Source organism: Acyrthosiphon pisum, chromosome X, assembly GCF_005508785.2.
Source record: "Acyrthosiphon pisum isolate AL4f chromosome X, pea_aphid_22Mar2018_4r6ur, whole genome shotgun sequence".
Classification (NCBI taxonomy): Eukaryota; Metazoa; Arthropoda; class Insecta; order Hemiptera; family Aphididae; genus Acyrthosiphon; species Acyrthosiphon pisum.
This window is the reverse complement of record NC_042493.1, coordinates 119223463-119239155: the sequence shown is the minus strand read 5'-3', so window position 1 is coordinate 119239155 and position 15693 is coordinate 119223463. Positions and strand designations below refer to the sequence as shown.

Here is a 15693-nt window from a genome sequence, read left to right as displayed (position 1 = left end):
AATGTATTAAGCTCCCTTTATATGTATTTAACTGGGTTGAACATAGTAGGTTTTTTTACATTCAATTAATACGTACATTTATTTACAACTTTTTACTATTACATTTTCGGAGAGTTTTATAGATGACTATCTTCTTTCTGGTTCAATGTAAGGTGTAATTAAAGCTATTAGCTGTTGAACTAAATCTTTGCTTAATCTATAATTTATTAAAAATAAACAATCACATTGTGTAAATGGGTCATACTTAACTGTAAACCCATGTCTTGGGTTATATGCCGCTTCTTCATAAACCATATTTAAAATATATAGAGCTGCAAGATCGTTGAAATTATCCATTTTTAAACATGAACTTCAACAAAATATGTACCTACTAATTAACAATTTGGGTGAAGATAAACGATGATAATAATAAAAGTCGAGTGATATGAAAAAGTCGTGGCACGCATACCCCCACGATATTTTTTCACACAACTTTTTCGTATAATTTTTTCGTATACACATTGAAGAATAGACAAAAACATATTTCATGTGACAAACGTGATTTGTCGTACACGACAATGCTATAACGAGATTCAAGAATCGACCCCCAGGCCTTGACACTTAAAGCACTAAACAGCAGTATTATATGCGTAGTGTACATATATAAAAAAATATTCAGTATAATAATATGTAATATGCAATTATTTTTTTTTTACAATATATGTATTTATATACTTTATATAACGTGGAAAAAGTATAATTATTTAAAACAAATTTTTTTTTTCAATAATTATTTTTTTGTATAATTTTTGTTTGTAGATCTTTAAGCATTATTCCCAGTCTTATTAAAAAAAGTTAAATACACCAAAATATTAAATCAAGATATTATATTTATTTAGTTTTTAATTTTTAATTTATACAATTTGTAAAACTTTATTTAAAATAAGAAAATGTGCTAAAATAAACATGAAATGAGTTACATGAAAAAACTTAATCTATATTTATTTAAAAATAAAGTATCGTTTATGAGGTATTGAAAAAATTTTAATTCTAGAGCACACGCTTCACGGTCAAAAGACCAAGCTTTTAAAATGTGGTTTATTGTTTCAAAAATACGAAATATAAACCTAATCCAACTTAGGTAGCTTCTAATTAGGTGATAAACTAAAATAATTTTAGTTTATCACCTAAATAATTATTATTTACAACTCCCAACTGTATTCGATCTGATGTCAGTCATATAGAAGTGTTCGAGGTTTATTACCAGACATTACCTATTAAATGGTCAAAAAGACCGTGTGCGTGATCGTAAAAAATCAATTATGGGTTATTTTTAAATTGTGTTTCTAATAATTTCTACTCGATAAACGAAATTGATTGTTATGATATTTTCATTGAGACTGGTGATATTATTGTTAGTTGACTAAGATTTTCGCCATACTGTGTGTAACTAAAAAGACTGTGTGCTGGTATTCTCGTGAATATTTTAAATGCGTGTGATCTAGGGTTAAATAAGGCCAGCTAGATCACACCAAATTTTTACAATTAATATTCAGTATAATATGATATATTTCAAAATATAGACAAGGCGACTGTGGTAGATCTCATTTTAAATTATTGAAAATTAATTTGTTTTTGATTTAGCAAATTTAGTAAACATAATCTACATTAATTTGTCCTTTATTTAGGATTTATGTCTGTTGTCCTGTCAAAATCCTCACAGGACGCTTAATTTCTAGTCTGTCCTATATTAATCCCGTTTTTGTGCCTTACTGTTAATTTATAATTTTTGAAATGTTTGAAATAACATTATTGAATAGAATAATATAAAAATCCATACTTTTCAATTGTATTTTTGGATTTTTGTTATAATTGTTTAATTGTTGCATCTTATTGTTGTCGCCGACATAAACCGTACAATGTATAATAGTATATTTACCGACCCGCGTGACCAGTTCGTTATCAAATTTGAGCATATCGTGCACAAGCGTTATCTTAGCAGACAACAAAAAAATATAATAAATACTTATTAGTTTAAAAATATTATATATTAAATTATTAAAATATAATAATATGATAATATTTTTGTCCTGTATTTTATTTTTTTAAATATGGTCACACTACTGTACATGTGCAAGGCGGAGACCACATATTATGCGGATGCGAGGTCCTCTTAACTTAACTTATTCATTGAAGTTAAGTTAAGCTTATGATAATTGCTAACTTAATTGAAAAAAATAAGTAATTAACTGATTTAATAAATTGAAATAACTTGCTGCCTAGCCTTAAAAAATATACCTTGTTTAATGCATTTTTTTATTATAATAGATATTTTATAATAATTATAAATTTAATGATATACCTAATAATGTTTCATTTTTAGGATCCAATTTCAAGTAAATAATTATATTAAGCATAGATTAGAAAGAGAAGTGGAATTGTATAACTTGATTAATAAAAGTCCATCTGGATCATTGTCTGACGAAGAAATTGTAAATGTAATGTATAAGGCAAGTTTACATTTTTAATATTACACTTTTAATTTGCTTATATAATATTTTTATTTTATTCAGGTTATTCCTTTTGATTACAAGAAAAGAAAGTAGCATCGTATATTGTGAAAAATCATCTTGCTAAATTAGAGAAGGACGGAAAAGTGGTTTTGATCAACAATAAATGAAAAATCATTTAACAATGAAATGTGCAATTGAATATTATTAAAATTAAGTTGTTACAATCTTAAGTGTTTTTTTTTCATAAACCAAGTAAAAAATACAACAAAAACTTGTTATTTATAATGTTAAATTTGGGTAAATTTAAAATTTGTATACAATAACTGGTATAACTAGAGACCAGGAATTATATGAACTAAAAGGGTTTAAAAATGATACATTAATGAATGTCAAAAGGGTCGAAATAACATTGATATTAAAAATAATATAACTATAGTGAGTTCTGATTATGTGATCACTGGTTTATAGAATTAATCGTTTATTGGAATCAAAAAAGATAAACCCAAACTAAATCTTATGTTATGAAAGTTAAATTGACCTTTTAATAGAATGTTAGAAATAATAACACAGGGTTGGTTCTGCTAAATTTGCTATGTGGGCGTAGGTCAGAGAGAGAAAACAAATAATGAGCTGACTTTCTCTTAAGCAGAATTCACTGCACAATTAATGAAATATTTAATGAATAATATAATTTTTATAACAATTCCATAGTATATTTTTTATTTTTATTTTAATATAAAATTTAATAGTAAATATAATTAAGCAGTTCTTACTTAAAAGTATATAACACTTGTATTTATTAATTGGTAGTTTGTAGTTTTTCAATAAAATAATATAATGTGTTAAAATTACTTAATTAGTGTTCAACCCGTCTCCAGTTTACAATAATTTACTTTCAGTAGTATTTATTCAGTTTTTTTAGTTTAATTTTAGAGTGAATTGATAGAGGTTTCTATTATCGAACTAAAAAGGAATAACAATATCTATGAGTTATCAATGTTTTTTCGATATTTTATTTTTAATATAAGTTATGGGCATTTTTAAATATTGTAATATTTTGTTAACTTCATTATTGGTTTTATAAAATCAAATATTTCTTAACCACGGTTTATTTGTATGTTCTAAAATTTTAAGAGTAATTTATATTGAGGCGATAACTTTTTTTTTTACAATAATATGTTACGATCAATGTGAACCACAATTTTTTTTATTATACAACTAATATTATTTTTTATTTTCATTATAAAGTATAATTTTATTATTACCTGTTTATAATAATAATTTATAGGATTATTTTTTTTTTTTAATTTTTAGAATTGAATAGGGATTAATCGAGGTTGGAACTTCCCAAGTGTAGGACGTAGGTAGGTAGTACAGGTATCAAGATTATCACCGCTATACCTTTGGTAAAACAATAATAATTAATGACATATAACTTCTGGTCAGTGCCGGATCTACAAATTACGTAACCTGCGCCACAATATAATATTAGCGTTCCTAAAAGTTACCAATAAAAAATGCATGTGTCCTTTTGTTTTGATTTTGAGTAGCTAAGCTAAGTTCAACGACATTGATTTTAATCCGGGCATAATTATTGTATATTATTATTTTTATTTAGCAGAGCAACACTCACTTGACAATTTTTTTTTACTTTTGACCCCTTTAAAGTACCAAATAGATCCAATTAGTTACTAGACACCACTCAAAAATCGAAGCAAATTGTACTATGTTATCTAATATTCATTCAAAACATAGCCTAGTGACATAGAATATAGAAATCTGTTTCATAATACCAGGAGTCTACAGTAATTTTTTTTGTATATTTCACATATTTTACTCTTTTTAACGTGTTAGTGCATATTTTGTTATATTCTCTGTATAAGTGTTTATTTTACATATATTTTTAAATTTTAATTTAATTTTTCTTTAAATTGTTAAAAAAAATTAATGTAGCTAGGTATATCTATAATATTCTATAATATTCAAAAACATTATTGTGGGCCGTGTTTTCCTAGTCTCCTGGACCATTTATAATAAATTATGAACCACTGATATGATTTAACAATTTTAATGACACAAAGTAACTACTAATTTGGGAGTAAATGTTTAATAATAGGTATTTATTAAATTAATTAGGTTCAGAAAAATAAACTGAAATAAATAAATGGAGTTACCGGTTTTTTTTTCAGACGATATTAAAAAGACCTGAATCTGAAGATATAAATATCGAATTATATACTTAGATTTAATTAATTATTTAGTTTTTATATAACGTTGATCGTACATTAATCGGACTAGCTTATATTTTTAAGTGCATAAATAATTGCATGTTTTAAGGTTTTTATGGGCATGAAGTGGATCTGACCCTAGCGATGACAGACACTTAAAAAATACTCATCACTGTAAAATCGTTTTGCTAAGGTATGATCAAATTTTTACAATGTCTAAACCTAGAAATGTTTTTCCAACACGAATATGAAAAAAGGGTATTCTTGTGTTCACTTATTTTGAATTAAGAATAATATTCATTTATAATACCCAAAATCAATAAGTTCACAATTATAACTATATATATTTGGTCTATCATATATAGGTTAGGTTACCTATATTATATATTAGTTATTAAAACTGAATTCTGGAATTTGAGAAATTACAGAATGGTATACTATAGATGGTTTGGTACTGCAGTTTTAACTTTTAAGCTGTAACCAATAACCACCATTAATTATTAGCATTTAAAGAAACATCATCGACCTTTGTATCTTGCAGCTTATTTATATAATATTATTATATTTCATGCTTTACACATCATTGCAAATAATCGGTTTTGTAATATTAGGAACTTTTTTCTGTTTCAACTGGTAGGGGATTGCTTTCACATTGCTTCCACCAGCCCTAACATCATTTATTTTATAATAATAAAAAGTACATAATATTGATCTCTCTCGGGGTTGGCGGTGCTGTATTATAAGCAGCATGGAGGACTTATTAAAACATTGCCTTATGTCACTGTTTAGACTAAGAATAAACATTTTTATCAATCTTGGTTATTAATGTTATATAAGTATATTATAGTTTGTTTTACAATATGTATTTTTAATCTTTTAATACACGGTAGTAATACCTGTTTCTGTTAATACTTTATTTGAACAGTTTGATGTTATATCAGAGGAAATATAATCTTAAGAATAACTAATTGCTAATTAACTTACAATTTAAAAAAATACATATGATATAAATTGATATTGAAATTCAACAAATATAATATTATAATATATAAAAAATATTACAATTTGGTTAAAGATCTATATTTATACTAAATCAAAATATGTATATTCAAATTGGAATAAATACTTATAATTTTTTTGTATATTTTATTACAAGTACAATAATTCTTAATATATATATTGGACCGATACTAAATATATCTCAAATTCTCAAATGTTGTGTCTTGGTCCATTTGAAAAAAATATAATATATACCTAACAATACGCTATTCAATCGAATAACGAAGTGGACACATGTTTAAAAATATTGTCATGTTCTTATATACCTACGAATAAATTATAAATTAAACGGTCTTGTGATTCGATAATTATGAAATACATTATATTTTGTGTTTGGGTAGTTACGTAGTAGTTGGGTAGTTACCTATGTACTATAATTATCTAGTTTAATGTAAATCGATAAAAATTTCCATTTTAGTCTGATGTCGATGAGATTGTATCATAGGCGCAATTTAAACTTTTGACTTGGGGGGCTGAATATGATATTAAAGGCAATCAGACTATAGCAATATAGCATATTAAAATTGTATGTCCTAGGTTTTTTGGGGGGACTACGGCTAAGTTTGGAGGGGCTTAGCACCTCCAAGCCCCCACCAATTTGTGCCTATGGATTGTATGATATTTATATTCGACATCCGATTCTATCGAGATCCGTCGAGAGGTTTCAATATCAGAGGGTACGTGTCGGGTGGTAGAGCCATACGCGCCTCAGGTATCGCCAATTCAGCAGTGGCCTTTACTTCGTACCTCTGAAGTACGCCGGCGAGCAGTACGAACCCGAACCCGGAAACCAATTGCTGTCCAATGCACGTCCTTTTGCCAGTGCTGAACGGCAGAAAGTATTCCGGTTTTCGGATGCACGGCTTTGCGCCGAATTTGCGGTGAACGAAACGATTGGGATCGAACACTTCCGGGTTGTCCCAGTACGCAGGACTGGTGTTTATTTCGTAGTTGTTTATGATTATGCACGTGTCTTTCGATATTTTGAATCCTAAATGTACAAGAACACAAAAAAATTATAAATATAGGTGCTTATGTCATATTGAAAAATCACATTTTGAATAATAGGAATATTATATCATGATGAATAGTCACGACTCGCAACCGCCCACAAGGATATTATATTATAAATTGTTTTCACGCTAAAAGTGGCATATAATTTATGCCTGATATCGGATTACATATTTTACTCTCTGCAATAATGATAGATATCATGTATTATATATCTATTTATGTATTACTTTATTCTGACTATGAGCGCTAATATTGTACTACATAATAATATAATATAATTTTATTATAATCACTAAATCGACACCATCTACTTTTTTCATTTCCTACTGCGAAATATGGGTTTGAGTTTAATATAAAAAAGCTCATTTTAGATAATTTGCAGGATAATACTGCACAATTTATAATGCATTTTTTTAAAAGGCTAAAAATGTAGGTACCTATCTATATTTTAAATGTAAAATGTATTATTCAATTATATTTTGACATTATGAGTTTTTAATAATTACATAAGAATTCAATATTGCTTTACTAGTTATAATAGTCTCGATTTCATCTTCTTTGTAAACATAAGTAATTTTGGTTGTAAAAATATAACAATTTAAAATAAAATGTAGTGATTTTTTCAAACATTTGGTAAACTTAATAAAAGATTTTGACGTACATGATACATTTTGTCTGTAGATTACAAAATATATTGTACGGTAAAAACCCGCACTATGAGTGCTTTTTTTATACATAATGATTCGATAATGTGGGTGGTTTAGTCTATCGACCTTTTTATGAAATCAAAATCACATGTCAGTGGTTTTTGGATTTGAAATTCATATACAATTTAAACAGATCCCGTGAGTCCTTTAACTATCGTTTAAATCGTTCGAGACCATATCGTTTTCCTCGCCTTTGATGGTAGTATCCTCAGTCGCCACGTGGGGGACGATTGGTGACGAAATGAAGCGCAGAGTTTCCAACAGAGTTGCTTCGGTGTACGGCATGTCCGGCTTATCGTAAAGGCAGGCCAAACGTTGGCCACCGGTGACTTGTTCGGCTTCATCTCGGATTGCTTGGGCCACGTGTGGTCTGGTAGCTACCATAGACAGTGCGAGCATGACCATGTTGCCGACGGCCGAATGACCGCCGATAAAATCTTCCAATTCGAACAATACGTGGTTCATTTTGAGCCCAGGCTCCTTGCGTAGGCTCATAAGCAAGGCATCTGTGAAGTCTGTTGGTTCCTGCTCGTCGACGTCGTCGTCATCGGCAGCGTAGTCATTGTTTTCACGACTTTGGTCACTAGCGCCGTCTAACGCCGCGGCCACAGCCTTTGCGTAACTGCTCCTCTTTGACACAACCATGTCCATTATGAACTGTCTGATTTGCGTCGACCATTTGGACAGCTTTCGCATGTGACCCGCATAAAACGGCTTCAGCCATGGCAAAAAGTCCACGGCGTAACCATGGTTGATGTCCCAGAATATCTCGTCATACGTCCGGACCATGTTCTGGAACTCAGGGTCGCCGTACTCGAATTGCGTCGAACACATGAACCGGATGAACATGTTTGCACTGGCCATTAACAACAACTGCTTCAATTGTACCTCGCACTCAGAACCCCGGACGCTGACTGTGGCCAACGAGTCCAAAAACACGTCCAGCTCATTGGATGAAATAGAGTCCAGCAGACAATAGTTGGATGAATACACTTTCGGGGAACAATACGTCCGAGCTATCTTCCGTCTGGTCTCTTGAAGCGACGACCAATCACATAGAGCCAGTGCTGAAGAAAATAAAAAAAAAAATATAACAGTTAGTCCGATTGCCTTACGTATATGATGTACCTACACCAAGATTTAATTTTAATTTTGACACAGATCCAGCTTTCAACCCAATCACTATAATTATTTAAGTATTGTTAATTTATAGTTTGTTTTTTTTTTTTTTTAAATTTAAAATAGGTTAGTGATTTTGAATAATATTTTAGTCGATCTGATGCCATGTACTGCATTATTATAGGAATATGTGTATATAGTATCAACATTGTAGACTTGTAGCGTATATATTATTATCTAGTATTTATAAATTACCCAAAATCTATATCTGCAATAGCGCAGTCACCAGTGATTGAATAATTTAGTTAGACTTATAGCTGATCCCATGCACTTTGTTGCCCGTTAAATGTACAAGCTCTATACGACTTACACTTTATTTAATTCGTTATTTAATTTTTGGTGTATAGCGTTTAAAATTGATCTTAAATTTTCTGTTGCCCAGAATGAAAATTCGGATTCGCAGCAATATATTATCAGGTAGGCAATCTACCTGTGGCAGATCGCGGACCTCGTGCTGTTTTACGTAAGTGTATGATTTAACTCCAAAGTCTCAAAGCTATACCAAGTTTTTCGTTTTTACTTAATTCCACCTACCGTGGATTATTATAATTCATTAATACAAAATCCTAAACTAACCGTATTAAAATCCGATGAATAAAAAAAACTAAATTTAACCCTTTTTAATTTAGCTCATCTTCTTCCCAGAGGTCTAATCTATCCACAAACGTTAATATATATATATATATAAAGACGATACAGAGCACTTCGTATCCCGTTAAATGTACCAACTCTATATGACTCAAACTTTGTTCAATTCGTTATTTAATATTCGGTGCATAGTGTTCAAAATTTGTCCTAACTTTTCTGTTGCCTGGAATAAAAATTCTGATTCGCAGCAGTATATTATCAGGTAGACAATATTCCGGCGGTAGACGTAACTGTTGACCTAACTCTAAATTATCAAAGTTATACCAAGTGTGTCACTGAACTCCTCCTAAAGGACTGGACTAAATGTGAATGCCGAGTCTGTCGACCATTATTTTCTTTTCGTTCACGAAGATGTGGCATTGTTTTATGTACGTAACTTGTATGTGAGTATTATACGCTCAATATTTACGTAATTGCGATACATATAATATTAGAACACAACTTACAAAAAATTTAAATACATTGAATGAATACACTTATTTCACGGCAACTAATAATTATTATTATAATAGTTTTAAAACCCATGGAAACCATTTATAAACAAAAATTTCCATCATAAATCTCGAAATCCCCGTTTGAGCACATCCCCTAGTTTAGATTCTAAACCATTCGGGGCGTCAAACAAACGCATACAAAAAACTTCATTGAAATAGGTCCAACCGTTAAGAAGAGTTCAATCACAACACAGGTACCTACAGTAGAATTATATGTATTAAGATGGACAAAAAATAATAATACAAATCAACAAACATGCTCGATTAACCAATAGCAATCAATATATAATACACTATTATTATTTTAATTAAGTGTATGAATTAACCATGATTTAAGTATCAAAGTTATACCAATTTTGTAATTTTACTTAATTCCACCTACGGTGGATTAATATAATAAATTAATACAAAATCCTATCCTAACCTAACCGTACTAAATTTCAACGAATAAAAGAAAAACAAATTTAACCTTTATTAATTTATCCCATCTTCTTCCCAGAGGTATAATCTATCCACAAACATTATATATAAATATATATTGCTGATCTCGTGTACTTCGTTGCCCATTAAAATAATATATTTTATTTTATAATTTTTGAATTACCATAACAGAAATTTTAAACCAACCAATAGTTATTATTAGAATAGTTTCAAAACCAATGATAACCATGGCAACCAAAGGACACACACACACAGAGACAGACAAACATTCTATACTAGCCGACCCGCCACAGCTTCGCTTGTGATTAGTTGTTTATTTTGCCTTCGGACGATGATATGTAGAATTTTTTATTCGATTGTTATCGTTTAATGTTATCGGCAAGTAAATATACAAAATGGTTAATGAAAACGTTTTGAAATGTTACTTCATCAATTGATAACGGCTGGACCAATTTTTCAAATTTAACGGGTATTTTCAGATTTCTGTTTTTTTTTTTATAGATGGTTGCTATAGGAGAAATAACACCTTTATTTAGATTATAATTATTATTAATATTTATATACGTTATTATGTATATTGAATAATAATCCGTTAGAGCGCACTAATTGTACCAATCTTGTATCTTTATTTTCTGTGACTTTGAGTTATATTTTGCGATTATCGTATAGCTACTGACCTTCCCCTAATCCAGCTAAACATCTGTATTGAATATCAAGTAATTCGGACGAGTAGTTTTCAAGATATTGAGTTTGGAAAAAAGCGACATTCATTTTTATTTATATAGATTATTTCCTCCTGGGGATGGTTGTCATGGTAATATGGAGACACGGACGGACGGAAATCTCAAAATAATATATTTATGTTTGCCATGGTAATATGGAAACACACACAGACGTAAATTCATTTATATATATAGAGATAATATTATAATCAGAAGAAATATGGTGCATACATTTTGTACAAATATATTTTTTAAAAATACAAATCTTTGGCGTGGACAACGTCGGGCGAACAGCTAATATATATATATGACTTGTCTTTAATGATTCATCATCGCATAGCCGGAATCACTGAAGCTTTGAGTAAGACATTTAGTCAGTAGCTTAATTTTGTGACACAAATAACCCCTAAGTAAGGATTTTTCAAAATTCAACCTTACAGGAGTTAAAAGATATTTATATAGATTTTGTGATATTCGCATTTTAAAGTGGTCAAACAGTGATCTTAAGATTCCTGTATTAAAATTAATACGTATTTTTGTTTATTAATGGTTGCCTTTGGTCGCATGTTATGTATGCGAATTATTTCACAAATTTAGAATTACGCCGATTTGTCCGTAAAAATAAAATAACACCAAAAATATATTAAGATATAAATATTAAATACTTCTAAAAATCAGGTATGATCAACTATGACTTCAATACTATTTTAGGTACACTGTATAAACATTTTTTTCAACTACAAATTTAGCCCCCCCCCCCCAAATCTTAAACGCTATTTGCGCCTATGATTATGTTATACGTACTACCTTACATAATTAATATTTAAATTAAGTATTAAATGTATAGTAGGTATATCATAATATTGAAAATAAGTTTTTATATCAAATATTAGGTAGGTACTCTCATTCTGTAAATGTGGGAAAAAGTTAACTTTAGTTAGTTAAGTTAGGTAAGTCAAGTCAACATTTAGAAAGCTATAAGTTAAAATTTAATACTTCACTTTAAAGTTTGAAGTTAACACCTGGAAAAATATGAACTTAACTCAGTTATATAATTACTTTTTAATATAGCTTTAAGTGAAAACATTTTGATCAGCGTATAGTACCCACCTTTAGCAATGTATACATAATACGTAATTTCATTGTAATTCATATTAGTGAATTTAAGAAATTATATACTAGGTACCTACATTTGTCAGTTTCTACGAAACACTATATAAGTACCTACAGTTCTTATCCCTAGAGCACTTTATCAAAATTGTAAGACAAACTAAAAATATTAACAGAAAATACAATTATTTTCGATTACATTGACATCTAATATTATTAATTTATTATAATTTTTTTAGATAGAGTTTCTTTACAATTAATAATAAGAAAATTAGGACATTAGGTACACTTATATTAAGACTTGTATTATAGGCACATTTACAGAAAAATTATCGTCTGATGGGAAGGAAAGGGCTTATAACAAAAATATTCATATTAATTTTACATAGCTGTCAAAAAAAAATATTTTTGAAAACAAATTAAGAGGGTATAAATATCAAAATTCCTGTATGTGTGTCTGATATATTATCGTACCGCACTACCGCAGCAGTGTGTGCTAGTTGTAACGAAAAACGTTCCGGTAAGATATTTTACCGTCCGGTAACTCATATCGTTACCTACCGGATCAGTGTGCAAGGTCCAACGGTAAAACTTACCGCAAAAATAAAATAATAGAGAGTTTTTGCACAACGCCGGTCAAAAATAACGTATGAACCCGTTAACGTTATTCACCAAAACAAGCCTTTGCGCATGCGCACCAAATATCGGTGTATTTTAATTATTATTTTAATTATTTTAACGGGCACCGTATTGCTGGTTATTATCGGTTATATCTCATCAATCGGTTATATCAATCTAGTCTGTTTTTAAGTTTTTTATTTAAGTTTTTTATTCTATTGATCGTAAACATAACCGATGTTATATTGACATTCGTAACATTTTACGACATTAAAGTATCATTTTTGCCTATATTCAACCCCCTTAGTCTTATAATACTGAATACACCTATTTTGTAATATTACGGAGTTTTGGAATCTATTCTACGATATAAATTCAGTAGGGACATGTTTATTTTTTCCGTTGGGCCCCTAAACTAGTATTTATCCATTGATCCCCTTTGATCGAAACGTCTATAGGTACATTGTATAAATTAAAAGTTTTAAAATCATATTTATCTATTTACTAGTAGGTATATAATATAGTCATAAAGGTATTATAGATTATAGACTAATCAATTGATAATGCTCACTAGCCATTACTTCTTTACCATTAAAAATATTTCGTGCTGTAATATTATTATACTATTACCGTGTTTAGTATCTAATTAGTGATAATAATATAATAAATAACAGTCACTAGTCACTTTCCATTTTATATTATTCGTAATAAATTTACTTATTTCTTGGAAAGAGCTAAGTTTAAAACTGGAAAAACTAAAATCACTTATCATTGTCAGCTTGGAAAATGATATTATAATGAAACATTGAATCTAGTGGTGATATTAAAAAAAATATTTGAAACGAAGTCGTTTTAAAATAAAATTGTATTGCTTTAATAAAAAATATATTTTTTAATGTTATTTTGTCTGATTATTTGAATTAACATTTTACTGAACATACTACATAGTAAAGTGATGTGGAGACGAAAATTGGTGAGTGATTTTTTTAAAGGAGTCGTATTTTGGTTCTGTGGCCCCTACAAATATACCCTGGTAACAAAAAAATTTGACCATCAGCAACAATTGACGAACTTTGTTGAACGAATGAAATAATGTATCAATCTACTTGTAGGAAATTAGTTACAACTATAATACGGTAATCGCACAATATACGTACACGTAAACGTCACATACCTATAGCAATTAAATTAAATTAGTAATTATTACTACGATAAAATATAATATTGGAAAGTATATAATATTATGAGAACGAGGCCGAACTTTCAATTGTATTATTTTAATGAAAATAATAACATTATGTATTACAGGTATATATTTTTAAAAAAAACTGTTGGTTCTTTGTCATTTTCAACATAAATAAAATAAATAAATTGTACTTTATATTATTATAATCTCGTGAAATTGTCGACTATAAATTTGTTTCCGACAATATTTTGCTCATCGTTCCAATATTATAATAATAGTTTCGAGCGCGGTTCCAATATTTGTTAAAATATAATTAAAAAAATAAGTCGTCTACACCAAGTAATATATAATATAACGTTTTGTACCATATTAATAATTATAGGTCAGGGATCACCAAATGGCCCATGTGGACGATATCTGTATTTTAAATTATTATTTTTGATAGGGAATTATATTAGGTTTTTAAAAAACATAAAAATTTAAAAAAAATATTTTGCGATTTTATATCGTAATAACACTTAAATGTCCACTGCTGTTAATAAATGTATCTTTAATAGGAGGATTTATATATGTGTCATAGATACTTATACTTGTATACCATAATATAATAACGTGATATGGTTAAAGAGCAGACTTATTCGTTGGTATACTCACAATTGTTTCGGTCTCCGGCGAACAGCGCATTGTACCGCGTAAAGTCAGGCCGGCCGCCAAACTTAGAACCATTGGTGATGAGTACTTCCTTGATGGAATCGTAATCGTTGACGACCACGCACGGCATCGATCCCATGGTCATGGCGAAGACGGGCCCGTACTGATGGGACAGCTCGGTGAACCGGCGGAAAGGACTGTCCTGGTGTCCGTCCATGGCGTGCAGCGACCCTATGATCGGGAAAGACTTTGGCCCGTCTAGCACGGCAGCTGTGGACGTGCCTGGTCGACGGTGCGCTGCCAAGGGGCCACAAGCCCATGCGACCGCCAACATCAAGAGCACGACGGGCAGCAGCAATGACAACGCGACGGTGACGGTATCAGCACCGGCCACTATCCCGTTCGTGGTGTCCATAGCCACTCTGCTTCAGCCTGTCTACTGACTGTGTACTGAGAAAAACGTTTATGAATTTATAAGATTTCGAAATTTTCGTAATTTCAACGAATGACCACCTTTCCTCTTTCTGCCGGGTTTTATTTCACTACGTGCGATGGTTTTCGACTCGGCAGGTGTAGGTACGGTGGTGGCGCTGATGTTTATATGAGCCGGGTGGGGGGTGAACGTGTTGCCGCCTCGTGTTTACCTTTTGCAACATAGTAAACAAGTCAATAACTAATAACCGTGAAATAAATTTAATAATTTGATTTTTTAGTAAAGGTAATTTTATAGGTAAGACAGAAAAAAAACAGTTTTTGGTCGGGCAGCCAGTCTCTGCGGCCAATGGGTATATCCTCATTCCACACGGAACACTGTTTATAACCAGTAATTACCATAATCTATAACTCATTTCACGAGATTCATTCTATACATTTCTTTGGCAAAATACACGTGTCTAACATATTATAAAAATTATTATTATTGGATGACGGAATAGCCTAGCGGACGACGGTGTCGGTTCCAACGCGTACCTCGAATCTCGACCACGGGCGGCTCCTCTCACCGGGCAGGCACCTGCCTAGAGAGTGAGGCCGCCATCCCCTGACTGGGTTTAGCAGAAACCTATGGGTGCCCAATTTGAAATTATGCCAAACTTAAAAACAACCAACCGGTCCTACCACCCCCCTACAAACAACAACAACAAAA

The 15693-nt window shown here is 30.4% G+C and overlaps 1 protein-coding gene and 1 long non-coding RNA gene across 2 annotated transcripts in view; one reads left to right on the top strand and one right to left on the bottom strand.

The window, feature by feature from the left end:
• Window positions 1-2487, top strand: part of LOC103308304 — an 8301-nt gene extending 5814 nt beyond the window's left edge. The window contains exon 6 of the long non-coding RNA XR_510396.3: window positions 2363-2487. This is a non-coding gene — a long non-coding RNA (uncharacterized LOC103308304). The remainder of the gene's footprint in view (window positions 1-2362) is intronic.
• Window positions 2488-6303: 3816 nt separating this feature from the next.
• LOC100160738 (cytochrome P450 307a1-like) lies at window positions 6304-14787 on the bottom strand. The gene is made up of 3 exons (XM_029485772.1): window positions 14553-14787; window positions 7692-8567; window positions 6304-6770 (listed from the first exon to the last, which is right to left on the bottom strand). Exons 1-3 carry the CDS (start codon window positions 14764-14766, stop codon window positions 6421-6423), a joined length of 1440 nt encoding a protein of 479 aa, XP_029341632.1. The 5' UTR covers window positions 14767-14787; the 3' UTR covers window positions 6304-6420.
• Between the last annotated feature and the right edge of the window lie 906 nt (window positions 14788-15693).